The sequence below is a fragment of the Salvelinus namaycush genome, chromosome 16, assembly GCF_016432855.1.
Source record: "Salvelinus namaycush isolate Seneca chromosome 16, SaNama_1.0, whole genome shotgun sequence".
NCBI lineage: Eukaryota > Metazoa > Chordata > Actinopteri > Salmoniformes > Salmonidae > Salvelinus > Salvelinus namaycush.
In genome coordinates this window covers 37,452,629-37,475,512 of record NC_052322.1, presented here as the reverse complement: position 1 = coordinate 37,475,512, position 22,884 = coordinate 37,452,629, and the positions used below count along the sequence as shown (strand labels likewise).

Here is a 22,884-nt window from a genome sequence, read left to right as displayed (position 1 = left end):
GTGGTGGGGTAATGGTGGGTAATGGTGTGGGGAATGTTTTCCTGACACGTTAGGTCCCTTGATACCAACTGAGCAACATTTCCATGCCCTGAAGAATTCAGGCTGTTCAGGAGGCAAAGGGGGGTCCGACACGGTACTAGGTGGGTGTATCTAATAATGCACTTTGAAATGAATTTAGTAACTTTTCCCCAGAAGCATTTAACTGCAGGGCACTCCAACATCATATGGAGGAATGTGCCTACCTGATTTAGGGGACACTGTAAACAGTTGCGAGTTGGAGCCAATCTCATCGTAAAACATTTCCATGATGTGAAATAAAGTCTGTCAAAGAACTTAACATTTATAAATTGATGGTTCAGATTACGGGATGCCAAGGTCATATTTTTCCTCATTCTGTTCCAGTGAAAGGATTGTTGAGATTCAATTAGATCTGTGGATCATACTTTTTTAATGGCAAGCTCTGAATATGAGCTTTCCAAAAATTGTTTATATATTATTAAGATCAGTCATTTCGGGAACCCAGATCATTTATATATAAATCCCATAGGGATACACGATATATATTGTGAGCATATCGGAATCGGACAATATTAGCTAAAAATTCCAACTTTGGCATCGGCCCGATGTCTAGTTTAACGCCGATGTGTAAAACCGATGCCAAAGCTGACGGGCATACGTATATGACGTAAGTAGATGATGTATTGACGCCACGAAATATACAGCGCTACACAGAATAAAAGCAGAAAAATACTAAGCGCACACTTCCAACAACTAAACAGGTTCAAGTCAAGCAGTCATTTGAAAGAGTAAGACAATTTCAGCGAGACAACTCAAAGCCGAAATCCATTAACGCCAAGATAATGGAATTCATTATGCTGCTTGCTTTGGGCGTCACGACTGACATTTGGACCAGCGATGTCAGCCCCATGAGCATGACGAGTCTGACAGCACAGTGGGTCGACGAGGATTTCGTACTGAGGAAAGCCGTATTGCTCAAGAATGTGCTGGTTCTCATACCGCTGCTGCCATTTCAATGGCATTTGAGAACATGTTTGAAACATGGAAACATGAACACACTCCTAGTGCCATTCGAACAACTGACTATGAACTGACTAAGAAATAAGCACATCAACTGCGTCTGCAGCAGACGTGATACCCTCTGTCATGGCATTGAAACGCCTGCTCAACAAAACTGCCAAACAGACCGCGGGGTTAAAACTTACAAAAGTACTCGGGGCTGTAAACAAGCGATTTGGTGGTATTCTCTCTGAGCCTCTTTACTGTGTCGCCACCATGCTCGATGCTAGGTACAAGGACTGCTACTTCGATGCAGACAAGAAACAGGGTTTACGTGAAATGTTACATACACAGTTAGACAAGATGGAAACGGACACAGTGACAGTGCGCACCAAGGAAGAGAGGCCACGGACAAACAGAGCTGAAACTTCACTGCTTGACATGTATGATGAAATCCTGGTTGAGAATGAAACATCTGAACAAATGAACAACGAAACAGCACAGCAAGTAAGTGAAAGAAATAGCTTTTGATTATGTTTTACTGGTAATGTGGACATATGTAAATGTCAACAAAATAACCTTTTGGTCAGTGTGATGTGTGTGTGTAACCTTTTATTTAACTAGGCAAGTCAGTTAAGAACACATTTTTATTTACAATGACGGCCTACCCCGGCTAAACCCGGACGACGCTGGGCCAATTGTGCCTCGCCCTGTGGAACTCCCAATCACGGCCGGATGTGATACAGCCTGGTTTCGAACCAGGGACTATAGTGATGCCTCTTGCACTGATGTACAGTGCCTTAGACCGCTGCGTCCATTTGTGTGTGTGTTAACTATTTAACTGTACTAGAATGCTTAAAAGGCAGCTAAAATATAAAATATCGGTTATCGGTATTGTTTTTTTTTGCAAGGAAAATATCAGATATCGGTATTGGTCAAAAATGTCATATCGGTGCATCCCTAAAATCCCATAATTGGAAGGTTTGGTAGTTGGGTTTTGCAAGGGACTCCATAGGCCAGCATAGCTGACCTAAGTTGTAAATATATATAATTTGTATATATATATATATATATATATATATATATATATATATATATATAAAAAAAAAAAAGATATTTGCCCGGTAATGTGTATGTGTCTTTCAAATCTTGGAATGCTCTCAAACCATTACTGTCCATGATATCGGCAAGGGTACGAATTCCACATTTTGACCATTGGGGTGATGCAAAAAGCCACCCTCCACATTGCAAGGCGCTATTGTGAAATATTGGAGTATGGGCATGCCATTTTGATTCCCAGTTACATTGTTTTGAAATTTTGCTCCAAATAGAAATTGGTTGAGCAATAATAGGACCAAAGCGTAATTTAAATTGTTTAAGGGATATATCAGTGAAGACCAACATTTATATTTGATACTGTCGCAAAGCTAACTAAAAAGCAGCATTCCCCAAGAGAGGATGGCTTTCACTTCAGCAGTGATAAATTCATGAACTTCTTTGACGAAAAGATCATGATCATTAGAAAGCAAATTACGGACTCCTCTTTAAATCTGCGTATTTCTCCAAAGCTCAGTTGTCCTGAGTCTGCACAACACTGCCAGGACCTAGGATCAAGGGAGACACTCAAGTTTTTTAATACTATATCTCTTAACACATTGATGAAAATAGTCATGGCCTCTAAACCTTCAAGCTGCATACTGGACCCTATTCCAACTAAACAACTGAAAGAGCTGCTTCCTGTGCTGGGCCCTCCTATGTTGAACATAATAAACGGCTCCCTATCCACCGGATGTGTACCAAACTCACTAAAAGTGGCAGTAATAAAGCTTCTCTTGAAAAAGCCAAACCTTGACCCAGAAAATATAAAAAACTATCGGCCTATATTGAATCTCCCATTCCTCTCAACATTTTTTGAAAAAGCTGTTACGCAGCAACTCAGTGCCTTCCTGAAGACAAAATGTATACGAAACGCTTCAGTCTGGCTTTAGACCCCATCATAGCACTGAGAGTGCACTCGTGAAGGTGGTAAATAACCTTTTAATGCCGTCAGACCAAGGCTCTGCATCTGTCCTCGTGCTCCTAGACCAGACATGGGCAAACTACGGCCCGCGGGCCACATACGGCCCGTTAGGCTTTTTAATCCGGCCCGCCGAACTTGTCCAAATTATAGTAAAAACCTCCTTTTTTTCCCCTTTCCCTGCAATGCCCACGTTTCCCCAATAGATGGCGCACTCAAAACACATTGACCGTTGTTGGAGTGGCGCGTATTTCTCTTTATTTCACTTTAATTTTCACTTCGTTTCACGTCACCATTAAGCCCTTCTGTGAAAATGAGCGGACCAAAGAGAAGGAAAGTGGACAGCGAATGCCGAGTGTTTAATAAGGAGTGGACAACAAAATACTTCTTCACTGAAGTCCGATCAACGGCTGTATGTCTGATATGCCAAGAAGCTGTTGCGGTTTTCAAAGAGTACAATATCAGCCGTCACTTTGCCACGAAGCATGCAAACTATGCTAGCAAGCAGTCAACACAAGAACGGGCGGCGAAATAGTATGTAAATGCCATATCTTGCATATTCCTTGAGACAAATTTATTAACTGATAAGGGCTATTTTTCACATTTGAAAGACAGTTAATAAATTGGGTTGTAGTGTTCTTACTGTGCTATGAGGTTTGCACACACTACATTTAATGCTTTAGTATATCCGGCCCAAACACTCCCTCCAAATGCTCCTGGCCCGGCCCCTCTGTCAAATTTTAGAACCCATTGTGGCCCGCGAGTCAAAAAGTTTGCCCACCCCTGTCCTAGACCGTAGCGATGCTTTTGATACCATCGATCACACAATCTTTTGGAGAGATTTGGTCTACAAATTGGTCTATACGGACAATTCCTGGCCTGGTTTAGATCTTATCTGTCGGAAAGATATCAGTTTGTCTCTGTGGATGGTTTGTCCTCTGACAAATCAACTGTAAATGTCAGTGTTCCTCAAGGTTCCGTTTTAGGACCACTAATGTTTTCACTATGTATTTTACCTCTTGGTGATGTCATTCGGAAACATAATGTTAACTTCACAATACACAGCTGTACATTTCGATGAAACATGGTGAAGCCACAAAATTTCCCTCCCTGGAAGCCTATGTTTCAGACATAAGGAAGTGGATGGCGGCAAATGTTTTACTTTTAAAGTCAGACAAAACAGAGATGCTAGTTCTAGGCCCCAAGAAACAAAGAGATCTTCTGTTGGATCTAACAATTAATCTTGATGGTTGTACAGTCATCTCAAATAAAACTGTGAAGGACCTTGGTGTTACTCTGGACCCTGATTTCTCTTTTGACCAACATATCAAGACTGTTTCAAGTACAGCCTTTTTTCCATCTACGTAACATTGCAAAAATCTGAAATTTTCTCTCCAAAAATGATGCAGAAAAATGTATCCATACTTTTGTCCCTTCTAGATTAGACTACTGCAGTGCTCTACTTTCCGACTACCCGGATAAAGCACTAAATAAACTTCAGTTGGCGCTAAACACGGCTGTTAGAACCAAAAAATGTGATCATATTACTCCAGTGCTAGCCTTTCTACACTGGCTTCATGTTAAGGCTAGGGCTGATTTCAAGATTTTACTGCTAACCTACAAAGCATTACATGGGTTTGACAACTTTCCGATTTGGTCCTGCCGTACATACCTTCAGGTACGCTACGGTCACAAGACACAGGCCTCCTTATTGTCCATAGAATTTCTAAGCAAACAGCTGGAGGCAGGGCTTTCTCCTATAGAGCTCAATTTTTATGGAAAGGTCTGCCTATCCATGTGAGAGATGCAGACTCGGTCTCAATCTTTAAGTCATCATTTAAGACTCATTTCTTCAATAGGTCCTATGATTGAGTGTAGTCTGGCCCAGGGGTTTGAAGGTGAACGGAAAGGCACTGGAACGACGAACCGCCCTTGCTGTCTCTGCATGGTCGGTTCCCCTCTCTCCACTGGGATTCTCTGCCTCTAAACCTATTATGGTGGCTGACTCACAGGCTTACTGGTGCTCTTCCATGCCATCCCTAGGAGGGGTGCGTCACTTGAGTGGGTTGATTCACTGACGTGATCTTCCTGTCCGGGTTGGGTTTGTGCCGTGGGGGACATGTTCGTGAGCTATATTCGGCCTTGTCTCAGGGTAGTAAGTTGGTGGTTGAAGATATCTGTCTAGTGGTGTGGGGGCTGTGCTTTGGCAAAGTGGGTGGGGTTATATCCTGCCTGGTTGGCCCTGTCCGGGGGTATCATCAGACGGGGCCACAGTGTCTCCCGACCCCTCCTGTCTCAGCGTCCAGTAATTATGCTGCAATAGTTTGTGTCGGGGGGCTAGGGTCAGTCTGTTATATCTGGAGTATTTCTACTGTCTTATCCGGTGTACTGTGTGAATTTAAGTATGCTCCCTCTAATTCTCTCTCTCTCTCTCTCTTCTTTCGGAGAACCTGAGCCCTAGGACCATGCCTCAGGACTACCTGGCCTGATGACTCCTTGCTGTCCCCAGTCCACCTGGTCGTGCTGCTGCCTGCGGCTATGGAACCCTGACCTGTTCACCGGACGTGCTACCTTGTCTCGGACCTCGACTCTCTCTCTGTCTATCTACCGCACCTCCTGTCTCTACCTGTGAATGATCAGCTATGAAAAGCCAACTGACATTTACTCCTAAGGTGCTGACCTGTTGCACCCTCTACAACCACTGTAATTATTATTATTTAACCCTGAAGGTAATCTATGAACGTTTGAACATCTTGGCCATGTACTGTTATAATCGCCACCCGGGCACAGCCAGAAGAGGACTGGCCACCCCTCAGAGCCTGGTTCCTCTCTAGGTTTCTTCCTAGGTTCCTGCCTTTCTAGGGAGTTTTTCCTAGCCACCATGCTTCTACATCTGCATTGCTTGCTGTTTGGGGTTTTAGGCTGGGTTTCTGTACAGCACTTTGTGACATCGGCTGATGTAAAAAGGGATTTATAAATACATTTGATTGATTGATTGACCACCTCTTCCAGGGCAATAGGAGACACCATATTTCTCTCAATACTCAGCCAGGGGATGGAAGAATCATGTCTAAGCCAATTTAGTATTGGATGAAATGCTAGTGCCTGGAAATACAATTTCAAGTTTGGTATGGATAGTCCTCCTACATCTTTCCCCCTTTGAAAGTTAGTTAATTTTATCCGGGCTCGCTTACCTTACCATATACATTTTTAAACCGCCCTATGGATTTCATCCCAACAGCCAGAAGGGGGAGACAAGAGAAGCATAGAACTACAGAAATTCAGCCGTGGCAATATATTCATTTTGACAATAGATATTCGTCCGGTTAAAGCAACTGGGACAGTTGTCCATCTGCTGAGGTCTAATTGAATTGATTTGAGATTTCTGACAAAGGGAAATTTCACAATTCCATCCTAACATCCACATATGTGAAAATGAGCATTTCCATGTTTTGTAGTAAAAAAAGATAGAGGAAGATACAATAAGTGTCCAATGACATCATCGGTGTGCATCATGTGATTTTAACCAATTATGGGTAGGTATTACTTACTACTTGTCTATTAATTTGTTGATAATTTCATTGGAAACACTTAATGTATCTTCATCTATCTTTTTTTCTACAAAACATGGACATGCACAATTTTCACATTTGGTGATTTTGGGATGGTGCTGGAGATTACAAATATGGAATTTCCCTTTAAAGTTTCTGGCAATGGTTTTATCTAAGGAAGGAAATAAAATGGGATATGATTGGGATTCCATAAGTAGAGATGCAGTAGATCAGATTTGGTTAGACTGATTTTATAACTTGAGTTAGAGCTGAAATGATCTATGATGTTTTGGAAGGGATTGAGAACATTGCCTAGCTAAAGTAAGATATCATCGCCGTATAATGAGATGACATGATCTGTAGAATTGAGAGATATTGGTCTAATTTCGTTGAGTCTAGCTCGATGGATGACCAAATTTTGCTCTCTGTTTTGTCAATAGTTTGTTTTGACTTTGAAAAGAGTCGCTACCTGGTCTGAAAAAAGTGTTTGTTGAGAACACTCTGTCCTTAACAACTTTTCCAATTCTGATATCTTCTTTAAAGCTCCATCTTGTGGTTCTTTGAGGAGATTCTGAAAGTTGTATCAGGCAGTGATAGGCATGATGATCAGATATGCTCATACGTTGAATTTCTATTTTCTAGATTAAAGAAAATAGAGGAGTACATAATAGTATGAAATCAATTCGGGAGGATGTTTTGTACCTGTTTGAATAGCAAGTGTACTCTTTTGCTTTAGGGTTATGAGCTCGCCAGGCATCAATGAGGTTGTAATCACAGAGTATATGTTGGAGAGCCTTGGTTGCCTGTGGATTGTAGTTGGTCTTATTAGATTTGTCCTGCATGTCCAGAATGGCATTTATGTCTTTACAATAACCAGTTGGAATTCAGTTAATTATAACAATATGCTGTTCAAAGAATATAAAAACTTGAAAATTAATCATATGAATTTGGAGCATACACATGAATAAAGGCCATTTTATTTTCATTATGGATACATTTAAGGAAAGTGATTCCGCCTTCTTAGTCTTTGCATTTACCCAAGATGGTAATTTTGAATTTCTTATGTATCATTATGATTACACCTTGTTTTGTTTGGGGCTGATGAAAAAGCAGCCAGTTTGTACGAATGTTTTTCTGTTCCATGTGAGTCTTTTTGGAGCAGGTGTGTTTCTAGGAGCATTGCTATATCAACATGGTTTATTGTTAGGATATCAAGACAACGTTTAATTGGTGAGTTTAGGCCTTTCACATTCCAAGAGTCAATAGCTAGCGTTGTCATTGTAAAAAATAAAATAATATTAATGATGTAATTATTATCTTCAGTGTTAATAAGCCCATGGATATAAAACAAAAAGCTGGACCTACAGGGAAACCCACCCATTGGTCATTCCCCACCCATTGGTCATTCCCCACCCATTGGTCATTCCCCACCCATTGGTCATTCCCCACCCATTGGTCATTCCCCACCCATTGGTCATTCCCCACCCATTTGTTGTTGTTGTTGTTGGGGGCGGGGGGGGGTATTTTCTTTGGTCTAAGAAAAACTCAAATATCCTCATATTTTTTTTATTATTTATGTTCTAAATTAGCTTAAACATAGGAAGAAAGAAAAAAACAAGCAAAAAGGAATTGTGTGGAAGCCCCTTAGGGACTGGCCATCTTTCTTAAGCAGTTTAATCCATAGGGATGCAATGTGCTGTAGCCCCACAAGGAAGCAACCCCAGTCTGTATGGCACTTCAATATATTGTTCATTAATTGGAGTGGAGTCATCAATGTCTAAATGTCCTGGAACATAGGCAATTTAATAATAATGACAAAGTCCAATGCTCAGCAATAATAATAATAATAGTGTTCCTTTTACCCAATAGCGAGAGTTTCCTCATCATTGTCCTATGGCAGCACCTAGATCTGTCAGCTCGTCACCTTGTGTGTTGGACTTGATGTGCTTATCGAAGAAGTCTTTAGACTCCCTGGCAGTAGAAAATGTGTGTGTTGTATTCTGGAAGGTCAAGATATGTTTTGTCGGGTGGATGAAGCCGCATCTTAGGTTTAGCTTGCGTAGCTGGGATCTCACTTCTTTGTAGGTCTCCCTCTGTTTTAGCAGTTCAGCACTCAGGTCTGAGTAGATGCTGATCCACTTCCCCACATAGGTCAGACCCCTGGATTGCGCTGCAAGGCGAACAATTCACGGCTTGACTTCAAAGCTGTGGATCCGTACAATCATAGACAAGATTCATTCCTGAGAGGACCTGTGTGATGCCCAATGTTAATCAGTGGCATGGGACCCAGCCTCTCCTGCCCGGACAGTTCATAGAAAAGATTTCTCATGAAGGAAGTTGGGTTGCCCGCTTCAGTTTCAAGTCCTCTGACCCGCTCATTGAATTCCATCTTCTCTTTTAGGAGTTTGATTATCCTTTCCAACCTAGTTTGCGCTGTTTCCAAGTCTGTCGCATTGGCTATTCTCTCCAGACTTTCCACTTTGGTTGAATAGGTATCCACTTCAGCAGTGATCATTGCCAATGATTAATTTACCGGTTTTAATTGTGTCACGCCCTGACCATAGAGAGCCCTTGGATTCTCTATAGTGGTTTAGGTCAGAGTGTGACTAGGGGGGTGTTCTAGAATGTGTTTTTCTATGTTGGTGGTTTTGTATGGTTCACAATTAGCTGGTAATCGTTGCCTCTAATTGGGGATCATATTTAGGAAGCCCTATCTCCCACCTGCTTTGTGGGATATTGTTTGTGTTAGTGTGTTTGGGCACTACGACTTCACGGTCTTTGTAAGTTTTGTTGTTCTGTTTCTAGTTTGATATTGTGTTAAAAAGATGTGGAACTCAATGCACGCTGCGCCTTGGTCCGCTCATTTTGAAGAACGTGACAAATTGTAAGTTGAGGGCAGAGGTAATCTCACAAACAATCTCTTGTATAGTGGCGGCCAGCTCTTTCTGTTGTCTGGTATTGAGAGACACCATGTTCCCACAGCTGAATTGTGCACTGACAAATTCTAGCTCCTTGAGCATAGTACACCTGCTAGTTATTTCTTGTCACAATGTTTGGGTATTTTTGGTATTTTATTAGGATCCCCAATAGCTGTTGCAAAAGCCAAAGCTACTCTTCCTGGGGTCCACATGAAACATGACATAATACAGAACATTAATAGACAAGAATAGCTCAAGGACAGAACAAATACATTTAAAACGGCACACATAGCCTACATATCAATATGTACACACAAAATATCTAGGTCAAATAGCCTACATATCAATATGTACACACAAAATATCTAGGTCAAATAGTCTACATATCAATATATACACACAAAATATCTAGGTCAAATAGCCTACATATCAATATATACACGTCAAATAGTCTACATATCAATATATACACGTCAAATAGTCTACATATCAATATATACACACAAAATATCTAGGTCAAATAGCCTACATATCAATATATACACGTCAAATAGTCTACATATCAATATATACACGTCAAATAGTCTACATATCAATATATACACACAAAATATCTAGGTCAAATAGCCTACATATCAATATATACACACAAAATATCTAGGTCAAATAGCCTACATATCAATATATACACGCAAAATATCTAGGTCAAATAGGGGAGAGGTGTTGTGAGGTGTTGCTTTATCTGTTTTTTAAACCAGGTTTGCTGTTCATTTGAGCAATATGAGATGGAAGTGAGTTCCATGCAATAAGGCTCTATATAATAATGTACACTTTGTTGAATTTGTTCTGGATTTGGGGACTATGAAAAGAACCCTGGGGGCATGGCTGGTGGGGTAAGTGTGTGTGTCAGAGCTGTGCGTAAGTTGACTACGCAAACAACTTGGAATTTTCAACACATTAATGTTTCTTATAAGAAGAAGAAGTGATGCAGTCAGTCTCTCATCAACTCTTAGCCAAGAGAGACTGGCATGCATAGTATTTATAGTAGCCTTCTGATTACAATGAAGAGCAAGATATGCCCCTCTGTTCTGGGCCAGCTGTAGCTTAACTAGGTCTTTCTTAGCAACACTTGACCAGATGGCTGGACAATAATCAAGATAAGACTAAACTAGGGCCTGCAGGACTTGTTTTGTGGAGTGTGGTGTCCAAAAAAACAACATTTTGGTTTAGCGTACAGACCTCTCCCCATCTTTACAACTATTGAATCTATATGTTTTGACCATGACAGTTTACAATCTAAGGTAACACCAAGTAATTGAGTCTCCTCAACTTGTTCAACAACTGCACCATGCATTATCAGATTCAGCTGAGGTCTAGAGCTTAGGGAATGATAAACAAAGCCTGTGTGTCCATGTATGCTGATGATTCAACCATATACGTGTCAGCAACCACAGCTAATGAAGTCACTGAAACCCTTAACAAGGAGCTGCAGTCAGTTTTGGAATGGGTGGCCAGTAATGAACTAGAACTGCCCTGCGGTACACCACACTCTACATGTTTGACATTAGAGAAGCTTCCATTAAATAACACCCTTTGAGTTCTATTAGATAGATGGCTCTGAATCCACAATATGGCAGACGTTGAAAAGGCATTAAACATTAAACAGTGCTAGCCTCCCTACACTGGCTTCCTGTTAAGGCAAGGGCTGATTTCAAGGTTGTACTGCTAACCTACAAAGCATTACATGGGCTTGCCCCTACCTGTCTTTCCGATTTGGTCCTGCCATACATACCTACACGTACGCTACGGTCACAAGACGCAGGCCTCCTAATTGTCCCTAGAATTTCTAAGCAAACAGCTGGAGGCAGGGCTTTCTCCTATAGAGCTCCATTTTTATGGAATGGTCTGCCTACCCATGTGAGAGACGCAGACTCGGTCTCAACTTTTAAGTCTTTACTGAAGACTCATCTCTTCAGTGGGTCATATGATTGAGTGTAGTCTGGCCCAGGAGTGTGAAGGTGAACGGAAAGGCTCTGGAGCAACGAACTGCCCTTGCTGTCTCTGCCTGGCCGGTTCCCCTCTCTCCACTGGGATTCTCTGCCTCTAACCCGATTACAGGGGCTGAGTCACTGGCTTACTGGTGCTCTTTCATGCCATCCCTAGGAGGGGTGTGTCACTTCAGTGGGTTGAGTCACTGACGTGGTCTTCCTGTCTGGGTTGGCGCCCCCCCTTGGGTTGTGCCGTGGCGGAGATCTTTGTGGGCTATACTCGGCCTTGTCTCAGGATGGTAAGTTGGTGGTTGAAGATATCCCTCTCGTGGTGTGGGGGCTGTGCTTTGGCAAAGTGGGTGGGGTTATATCCTTCCTGTTTGGCCCTGTCCGGGGGTTATCATCGGATGGTGCCACAGTGTCTCCTGACCTCTCCTGCCTCAGCCTCCAGTATTTATGCTGCAGTAGTTTATGTGTCGAGGGGCTAGGGTCAGTTTGTTATATCTGGAGTACTTCTCCTGTCTTATCCGGTGTCTTGTGTGAATTTAAGTATGCTCTCTCTAATTCTCTCTTTTTCTTTCTCTCTCTCGGAGGACCTGAGCGCTAGGACCATGTCTCAGGACTACCTGGCATGATGACTCCTTGCTGTCCCCAGTCCATCTGGCCGTGCTGCTGCTCCAGTTTCAACTGTTCTGCCTGCGGCTATGGAACCCTGACCTGTTCACCGGACATGCTACCTGTCCCAGACCTGCTGTTTTCAACTCTCTAGAGACAGCAGGAGCGGTAGAGATACTCTTAATGATCGGCTATGAAAGCCAACTGACATTTACTCCTGAGGTGCTGACTTGCTGCACCCTCGACAACTACTGTGATTATTATTATTTGACCATTTATGAACATTTGAACATCTTGGCCTTGTTCTGTTATAATCTCCACCCGGCACAGCCAGAAGAGGACTGGCCACCCCTCATAGCCTGGTTCCACCCCTCATAGCCTGGTTTTGGCCTTTCTAGGGAGTTTTTCCTAGCCACCGTGCTTCTACACCTGCATTGCTTGCTGTTTGGGGTTTTAGGCTGGGTTTCTGTACAGCACTTTGAGATATCAGCTGATGTAAGAAGGGCTATATAAATACATTTGATTTGATTTGAAACATAACAGGTCATGGTCAATAATATCAAAGTCTGCACTGAAATCTAACAGTACAGCACACAAAATCTTATTATCAATTAATTTCAACCAATCATCAGTCATTTGTGTCAGTGTTGAGTGCCCTTCTCTATAAGCATGCTGAAAGTCTGTTGTCAATTTGTTTAGAGAGAAATAGAATGTTATTTGGTCCATACATTTTTTCCCCAAAAGTTTGCTAAGAGCTGGCAGCAAGCTGATTGGTCTGCTGTTAGAACCAGGAAAGGCCGCTTTATCACTCTTGGGTAGCGGAATGACATTGGCTTCCCTCCAGGCCTGAGGACAAACCTTCCTCTAGACTCAGATTAAAGATATGACATATAGGAGTGGCCATAGAGTCAGCTACCATCCTCAGTAGCCTTCCATCTAAATTGTCAATGCCAGGAGGTTTGTCATTATTGATCGATAACAATAATTTCCCCACCTGTCCCACGCTAACTTTACAGAATTCAAACTTACAATGCTTTTCATTCAGTTTGTTTTTGTATTCATGAATACGATGGCTCACTGTTTGTTGTTGGCATTTCCTGCTTAAGTTTGCCCACTGTGCCAATTAAGTAATCAATATAATAATGTGCAACATCAATTGGTTTTGTGATGAATAAGCTATCTGATTCAATGAAAGATGGAGTTGAATTTCCATCATTCTTTATATCATTGAGCTTGGCTTCATAATACAGTTTCTTCGTTTTGTTAAGTTTAGTCACATAATTTCTCAATTTGCAGTAAGTAAGCCAGTCAGATGTGCAGCCAGACTTATTAGCCACTCCTTTTGCCCCATCTCTTTCAGCCATACAGTTGTTCAATTCCTCATCAACCCATGGAGCCTTAACAGTTCTAATGAATGTCTCACACCTTAATAGGATGTTTAATATTGACAAGTTTTTGGAAATAAGTCTGTTAATTCATAGTGATTTGGAAAAGAGGAACATATTATGACAGAATGAATCAAATAAAGTAAAATGACAGAGGAAGGTATATTGCTGCTGAGCCCATGAAAGACTCAATTTAATACACTATGAGAGGGATACGTCAGTTGGTAGCACCTGACATACCAGCATCACTGGAGAAAAGCAAAATATCAGAGAGAAATTAACAGCCATTTGGCATTCTAGATATCATTGTCTTTAGTAATGGACTTGGATGTCAACCAATTAATGATTTTTTTCCCATAGCATAAGCTCACAGTATGGGCTTGTTTTAACCGTCGGACTGACTCTGGGTCAGTAGTAATAGTGTAGCCCTGATAATATTACCATATTTAGTGTTAAACCTGACTTCTGGTCAGTGCTTAAAGCTCACCTGGTGTTGAGGGGCTGGATGTGGATAGTGCTGAGCTCCTGTAGGTTATGATGAGGGTGTGTGTGTGAGAGGGCGCACGTGGGAATACTGGAGTTGGGTAAAGGGGCGTGGTTCCTCTTGGTGTGGCGGGTACAGCAGGTGCCCGTCATGCCTTCTTGGCTGGAGAGGGAGGGGCTTTGAGACGGGTAGCTCTGGAGTGCCCCCTCCAGGTAGCTCTGCTCATAACACAGCTCATCTGCAAACTCATGATTCTACAGAGAGGAAGAGAGAGGGGAAGAGAGGGGGGAAGGGCGAGAGAGAGAGAGAGAGAGATAGAGGATGAAAGAGAAGAGGGACATCTGAAAAACACATTTATCTCAAATTCATGTCCGTTGGGAGTTTGATTTTAATATTATTTTACATTTGATAAAAAAACAAATATATTTAACATTGAGTTTTTTCTTGTTTGATGTGCTTGTCACCGTGTGTGTGTGTGTGTGTGTGTGTGTGTGTGTGTGTGTGTGTGTGTACTCACTGTGGTTTTCTCCAGACAATGCAGCAGGTGGTGGTGTTGGCTCTCTAATAGAGACTGGTTCTTGCTCAGCTGCTGCTCCTCCTCAATGGAACTCTGCAACACACACACACACACACACACACACACACACACACACACACACACACACACACACACACACACACACACACACACACACACACACACACACACACACACACTGTGAGTGAAAATGCTCCACCGTGTTGCCAACAGATAGAGGGGTTTCTAGGTGTTGTGTGTGTCTGTTTGCTGTCTCTGTACCTGGTCTGAAAGGTTCATCTTGTAAGGAAGTTGCTTCAGGTCAAAGGTGAAAGAGGAGACAAAAAGACACACAGGTAGAGTTTTACTAGGTTTTCATTTCAGTATAATGAACGCTCAGTGTGTGTGAAGGAGGGAGAGAGCGTGAGTGTAAATGTGGGAGTGGTTTGTTCTGTGTTTGTGGGGCACGACGCCCTCTTCTCTGAGTCAGATTGTCTGAGTGGGCTGCTGCTACCGACTATATATCTGGGTTCTGGGCTGCTACTACTGACTATATCTCTGGGTTCTGGGCTGCTACTACTGACTATATCTCTGGGTTCTGGGCTGCTACTACTGACTATATCTCTGGGTTCTGGGCTGCTACTGGCTATATCTCTGGGTTCTGGGCTGCTACTGGCTATATCTCTGGGTTCTGGGCTGCTACTGGCTATATCTCTGGGTTCTGGGCTGCTACTGGCTATATCTCTGGGTTCTGGGCTGCTACTGGCTATATATCTGGGTTCTGGGCTGCTACTACTGACTATATCTCTGGGTTCTGGGCTGCTACTGGCTATATCTCTGGGTTCTGGGCTGCTACTGGCTATATCTCTGGGTTCTGGGCTGCTACTGGCTATATCTCTGGGTTCTGGGCTGCTACTGGCTATATCTCTGGGTTCTGGGCTGCTACTGGCTATATCCCTGGGTTCTGGGCTGCTACTGGCTATATCTCTGGGTTCTGGGCTGCTACTGGCTATATCTCTGGGTTCTGGGCTGCTACTGGCTATATCTCTGGGTTCTGGGCTGCTACTGGCTATATCTCTGGGTTCTGGGCTGCTACTGGCTATATCTCTGGGTTCTGGGCTGCTACTGGCTATATCTCTGGGTTCTGGGCTGCTACTGGCTATATGTCTGGGTTCTGGGCTGCTACTGGCTATATGTCTGGGTTCTGGGCTGCTACTGGCTATATGTCTGGGTTCTGGGCTGCTACTGGCTATATCTCTGGGTTATGGGCTGCTACTGGCTATATCTCTGGGTTCTGGGCTGCTACTGGCTATATCTCTGGGTTCTGGGCTGCTACTGGCTATATCTCTGGGTTCTGGGCTGCTACTGGCTATATCTCTGGGTTCTGGGCTGCTACTGGCTATATCTCTGGGTTCTGGGCTGCTACTGGCTATATCTCTGGGTTCTGGGCTGCTACTGGCTATATCTCTGGGTTCTGGGCTGCTACTGGCTATATCTCTGGGTTCTGGGCTGCTACTGGCTATATCTCTGGGTTCTGGGCTGCTACTGGCTATATCTCTGGGTTCTGGGCTGCTACTGGCTATATCTCTGGGTTCTGGGCTGCTACTGGCTATATCTCTGGGTTCTGGGCTGCTACTGGCTATATCTCTGGGTTCTGGGCTGCTACTGGCTATATGTCTGGGTTCTGGGCTGCTACTGGCTTTATCTCTGGGTTCTGGGCTGCTACTGGCTATATCTCTGGGTTATGGGCTGCTACTGGCTATATCTCTGGGTTATGGGCTGCTACTGGCTATATCTCTGGGTTCTGGGCTGCTACTGGCTATATCTCTGGGTTCTGGGCTGCTACTGGCTATATCTCTGGGTTCTGGGCTGCTACTGGCTATATCTCTGGGTTCTGGGCTGCTACTGGCTATATCTCTGGGTTATAGGCTGCTACTGGCTATATCTCTGGGTTATGGGCTGCTACTGGCTATATCTCTGGGTTATGGGCTGCTACTGGCTATATCTCTGGGTTATGGGCTGCTACTGGCTATATCTCTGGGTTATGGGCTGCTACTGGCTATATCTCTGGGTTATGGGCTGCTACTGGCTATATCTCTGGGTTATGGGCTGCTACTGGCTATATCTCTGGGTTCTGGGCTGCTACTGGCTATATCTCTGGGTTCTGGGCTGCTACTGGCTATATCTCTGGGTTCTGGGCTGCTACTGGCTATATCTCTGGGTTCTGGGCTGCTACTGGCTATATCTCTGGGTTCTGGCCTGCTACTGGCTATAGCTCTGGGCTGCTGCTGCTGGCTATGTCTCTGGGCTCTGTCTGGGCTGCTGCTGCTGGCTATGTCTGGGCTCTGTCTGGGCTGCTGCTGCTGGCTATGTCTCTGGGCTCTGTCTGGGATGCTGCTGCTGGCTATATCTCTGGGCTCTGTCTGGGCTGCTGCTGCTGGCTATGTCTCTGGGCTCTGTCTGGGCTGATGCTGCTGGCTATGTCTCTGGGCTCTGTCTGGGCTGATGCTGCTGGCTATAGCTATGGGCTCTGTCTGGGCTGATGCTACTGGCTATAGCTATGGGCTGAGGGAGCAGGAGCAACAGCCTAGAGGGCCAGACGGCTGGGTGTTTGGCTCAAAAGTTGATTAATGTTGATTACAATGTTTATTAATTTATGTCAACTACATAAATAAATTAGTACGTCGAAATTAAGTATAAGGATGCGTGTTTGGTCTGTAGTATGCCTCAGGCTAGATATAGAGGGGCAGTAGGCCTCTAAAACTCACTATTTACTAGAATGCAGTGTGATGTCAGTCAGAGAAAATGGGGGAAGCTCTTTCCTCCAGATACGTATAACAGGTGTGAAATGGCTAGGTAGTTAGCACCGGCCTAGTAGCGTTTCAATCGTTGCCGTCACTCGCTCTGAGACCTTGAAGTAGTTGTTTCCCTTGCCCTGCAAGGGCCAAGGCTTTTGTGGAGCGATAGGTAATGATGATTCGCGGGTGACCATTGTTGATGTGTTCATAGGGTCCCTGGTTCAAACCCAGCTTGGGGCAAGGAGAGGGCCAGAAGCAACACTGTTACGTACGCATACTGTAAACTTTCACTGGGTTGCATCAGTCAGGGCTGACAGGACAGCACACTGCAATCCCTGACAAACCCCTTTGTTTGGCTTGTTAAAATGCACAAACGTCACGCCACCTAAAATCTACCTTTACTATTTTTTTTATTTTTAATTGCTGAAAACAATACAGGCTTGAATCATTTTAACGTTTAGTTTCCCAACCTGGACTCACTGGTAAACAATACAGGCTTGAATCATTTTAACGTTTAGTTTCCCAACCTGGACTCACTGGTAAACAATACAGGCTTGAATCATTTTAACGTTTAGATTCCCAACCTGGACTTACTGGTAGATGCAATATAGTACATGTAAATCCGGGACACTCCATTTTGTATGATATGTTACATTTCAGAAAGTATTCACACCCCTTGACTTTTAACACATTTTTGTTGTGTTCCACCCTGAATTTAAAATGTTTTAAATGTAGATGTTGAGTCACTGGCCTACACAACACCCCATAATGTCCAAGTGGAATTATGTTTTTAGAAAAAAAAGAGAAAAAAGCTGAAATGCATTGAGACAATAAGTATTGAACCCCTTAGTTAGGGCAAGCCTAAATAGGTTCAGGAGTAAAAATGTGCTTAACAAGTCACATAAAAGGTTGCATGGACTCACTCTGTGTGCAATTATAGTGTTTAACATGATTTTTTAATGACTAACTCATCTCTGTACCCTACACATACAATTAATTATCTGTAAGGTCCCTCAGACGAGCAGTGCATTTCAAACAAAGACCAGGGAGGTTTTCCAATGCCTTACAAGGAAGGGGACCTATTGGTAGACATTGAATACCGCTTTGAGCATGGTGACGTTATTAATGACACTTTGGATGGTGTATCAATACATCCATTTACTACACGATACAGGCGTCCTTCCTAACTCAGTTGCCGGAGAGGAAGGACACTGCTCAGGGACTTCACCATGAGGCCATTGGTGATAGCAGAAAACTGAGGATGGATCAACAACATTGTAGTAACTCCACAATACTAACCTAAATGAGAGTGAAAAGAAGGAAGCCTGTACAGAATACAAATATTCCAAAACATGCATCCTGTTTGCAACAAGGCACTAAAGTAAAACTGCAAAAAATGTGGCAAAGAAATGAACTTCATGTCCTGAATACAAAGTGTTATGTTTGGGGCAAACACATCACTGAGTACCACTTTTCAAGCATGGTGGTGGCTGCATCATGTTATGGGTATGCTTGTCATCAGCAAGGACTAGGGAGGTTATTTTTATAAAAAGAAATGCAATAGAACTAAGCACAGGAAAAATCCTAGGGGAAAACCTTGTTCAGTCTGCTTTCCAACAGACACTAGGAGACAAATTCACCTTTCAGCAGGAAAATAACCTAAAACATTAGGCCAAATATACACTGGAGTTGCTTACCAAGATGACATTGAATGTTCCGGAGTGGCCTAGTTACAGTTTTGATGTAAATCGGCCTGAAAATCTATGGCAAGACCAGAAAATGGTTGTCGAGCAATGGTCAGAAGAATTTAAAAAATAATAATATGCAAATGTTGCACAATCCAGGTGTTGAAAGCTCTTAGAGATTTACCCAGAAAGACTCACAGCTATAATTGCTGCCAAATGTGATTCTAACATGTATTGACTCAGGGGTGTGAATAACTCTATAAATGAGATATTTCTGTATTTCATTTTCAATAAATTAGCTAAAATTACTAAAAACATGTTTTCACTTTGTCATTATAGGGTATTGTGTGTAGATGGGTGAGCAAAAAATTTATTCAATCCATATTTGAATTCAGGCTGTAACACATAATAAGTCAAAGGGTATGACTACTTTCTGAATGCACTGTATGTATAAATTTACGGATGTCCATCATCAATTTCGTATGATCTGTTACGAATTACAATTCATACAAATTGTTACGAATTGCAATTCTTATAATATGTTACGAATATTGCAAAACGTATGATATGTTACGAATTTCAATTTGTTGGTGCTGACCTTAGATGGTGGCTACGTGGTTAACGCTGACGTTAGCTAGGTGGCTAACGTTAGCTAGGCTAGGGGTTAGGGGTTAAGGTTAGGGTTAGAAGATAGGTTAAAGCAGGGCTCTCCAACCCTGTTCCTGGAGAGCTACCCTCCTGTAGATTTTCGCACCAATCCCAGTTGTAACTAACCTGATTCATCTTATCAACCAGCTAATTATTAGAATCAGGTGCGCTTTATACACCCACCCATCCTCCCCGAATAACCATCCTACTTTTGTTTTTGCCTTAAGTAATCTTCTGTGTTATTTAACCATACCAAACATAACATATCATACAATTTTGAGTGTCCCGGATTTACATGTACCATGTTACGTCTAGTCTATGAGACCGGGCTGAGTTTCCACCATGTTTACTGTGTGTTGTTATGTAGTTCCCTCCTCCCCTGTGTATGTGAGTAGTGCTGCAGCACATTTTGTTATGTGCTGTGGGGAAGAGTTCACCTCCTAAACAGTGCTGAGCTACAGTACACAGACACAGCTGCGTCTCCAGGCTATTTCTGGTCCTGTCCTACTCATTCCTAAAGACTAAAGCCAAAGACTCAGCAGGATGTGTGAGGCACGGGAGGTCAGTGGCACCTTAATTGGGGAGGACGGGCTCGTGGTAATGGCTGGAGCGGAATTGGTGGAATGGTATCAAATACATCAAACACATGGTTTGATGCCATTCCATTTGCTCAGTTCCAGCCATTCTTATGAGCCGTCCTCCCCTCAGCAGCCTCCACTGGTGTGAGGGCTGCTGTGAATCACCCAGGTGGCTGGTCCATTAGCTACACTACAGGCAGGTAGGTAACCAGGTGATGCTGCATAATACATGGACACAATTGACTGATCTTCTGTGTGGTGCAGATGTATCGAAGGTCAGCTGCCTTATCCCTGTGATGTCAGCGAGATCATTTTGCTTGGAACCTCTAAAACATAAAAGCTCAGCTTTTAGTTTTTATAGTTTAGTCATGCTAACAGTTGCTTCATAGTGCGTGGGAGAGGTGGTGGAGGCACAGTCAAATCTCAGTACAATTCATGGGTGTATAGAAGGACAAGCTATACATTCAGAGACAGCTAAAGTGTCTTTGTGTTTTGGTGTGTCTCAGCCCAGAGAGGAGAGGAGAGGAGGAACCCGAGTTGTGTTTACATGTCTGCTAGTGCCTGCAGCCTGGATCCCAGCTGAGCACCAAGATGTTCACATTAACACTACAGCATATTTAACAGGACTGCATTTAGCTGTTCTCAGAAGCCAGGCCTAGTCTTCCAGGAACCCAGGAGGAGAGGGAGAAGAATCACAAGGACCCTGTTTGAATAAAGACTTCTCTATCCTTTCTGCCTTGAGGAAATAACTGATCCGATGAGGTTGGATTGGTGAATGTAGTAACCTTGTTTTGATCTATCCCATTACTTATGAGTCAATGATTACCTCAAGGAGACGGAAGAAGGATGCAATCTATAAAGTGTCCGTGCTTCTACACCTGCATTGCTTGCTGTTTGGGGTTTCAGGCTGGGTTTCTGTACAGCACTTTGATATATCAGCTGATGTAAGAAGGGCTTTATAAATATATTTGATTTGATTGAATGAAGTGCAGTCAAAGTGTGATTATGTGATCTGGTACTTAAGAGTCTATCCCACGGGGGGGAAGTGTCACTCCGATGTATGAACACTTTCAGGGCAAACATACAGAATTCTACTGTTGTGACTGGGCTGGGTTTTAGAGAGTGCCTTAGAGTGCCTATGTGAGTTAAAGGGGTCGTGCGGTGTGAGTATTTGAATTCTTTGAGTCCAGAAGTGTTGTGGAGGGGGATGGGCTCCTAACGACAAAATCAGACTAGTATAGTCAATGGTGGTTGTATTGAGTGTTCTCTTACCGTGAGCTCCAAGGCTTCGCTGAAGAGGCCATTCCGTTTGCTGTGGAGGAAGGCATTAGAGCTTCCTGTCTTGGATATTCGTATCCTGGCCAGACGTGCTTTCTGGAAGACAGAGAAACCATGGAAACCAAAGATCAGTCCCCTCACACCACCAACCAGGTTAAATCCAAATGGCTATGCACAGCGCAAACGTTTGATGCAAACCTGATATCAATGCATACAAAAGCACATATTAGGAGGGTAATATCTTTTCAATGTTTAATATTGCAGTCTGTGTTTCTTGTGTAATAGACTTGCTGAATTGCGCCTTGAAATGCATTGCTTTTGTTTATGTAGAATAAATCAATGAAATGTCCACTGCCTTAAAGTGTTACGACTACAACCCTAACCAACAGTGTGTATGTCTGTCTGCATACGTCTCTTCTCATCTACAGGAAACACAGTATGAGGAGGGTTGGTGTGCAGCCACCTCTCTCTCTTTCTCTCTCTCTCTCTCTCTCTCTCTCTCTCTCTCTCTCTCTCTCTCTCTCTCTCTCTCTCTTTCTCTCTCTGTCTCTCCTGTCAAGGACAGAGACAGAGAGACAAAAGAAGGAGCAAAAGAAGGCAATGTGATTTCTCAATGCGTCAATAACAAACAATACACAATGTCTGCTTGCAAAGGTCTGGCAAGAGTTTCAGCTCAGACAAGCTGGCCAGCATTCTCAATCTTGTTTATGCTCCCAGAGACAGGTATTAAGCAGAGGTGTTCTTGCACACACACACGCCTCCTCCTCTCCATGCTGTTCTCTCTGTTCTCTCTGCACTCCATCCTCTCACTTTTATAATAGTTTTTTCCTCTCAATCTTTTGTCTCACTCTCTTTTTTTCTTTCTCTCCTTATCTGTTACTGTACCTCTCTCCTGGCCTCTCTGCCCCTCCCTCTCGCATGCTCCTTTGTGCCAGCTTAGACATCCCAGAGGTCTCTAGGATGACCCTCTTCCTCGTCTCGCTCTGAGCTCAGCCAATGAGATCGGCTCTCTGGGGTCACCAGGCAAACACTTACAGCCAACGTGGAAATGGTTACTGGGGGTAATGGAGGAGGTGTGAAAACATACCCTGCTAGAATGTATCCACTTTTATTGAGAGTGAGCGGGGATGGGGGGGGGGGGGGGGGGGGGGGGGGGGGGGGAGGAAAAGAGAGAGGGAGGAGAGATAGAGAGAGAGTATTTAGGGCCACTGGAACCCAGAACCTGTGTCTCTGGTTCAAATTTGCTCTCAGACAGTGCAGAGAGGCAGGACAGATTTTGAGGATGGATTTCTGCTGAAGCATCATTGCAAGCCATCATTGCTGGCTTTTATTAATTAATTAATTCATGTATTTATTACACACAAGGAACATGAACACAAAGCTAGAGCATCGACAGCTCATAATA

At 43.3% G+C, this 22,884-nt stretch overlaps 1 protein-coding gene across 1 annotated transcript in view; it reads right to left on the bottom strand.

The window, feature by feature from the left end:
• kcnd3 (potassium voltage-gated channel, Shal-related subfamily, member 3) overlaps nt 1–22,884 on the bottom strand; it is a 274,170-nt gene that overhangs the window by 3,494 nt on the left and 247,792 nt on the right. Inside the window, exons 3-5 of the mRNA XM_039011181.1 lie at nt 21,474–21,575; nt 14,493–14,585; nt 13,979–14,229 (exon numbers count right to left, since the gene is read on the bottom strand). Coding sequence (XP_038867109.1) covers nt 13,979–14,229; nt 14,493–14,585; nt 21,474–21,575 — 446 coding nt within the window. The remainder of the gene's footprint in view (nt 1–13,978; nt 14,230–14,492; nt 14,586–21,473; nt 21,576–22,884) is intronic.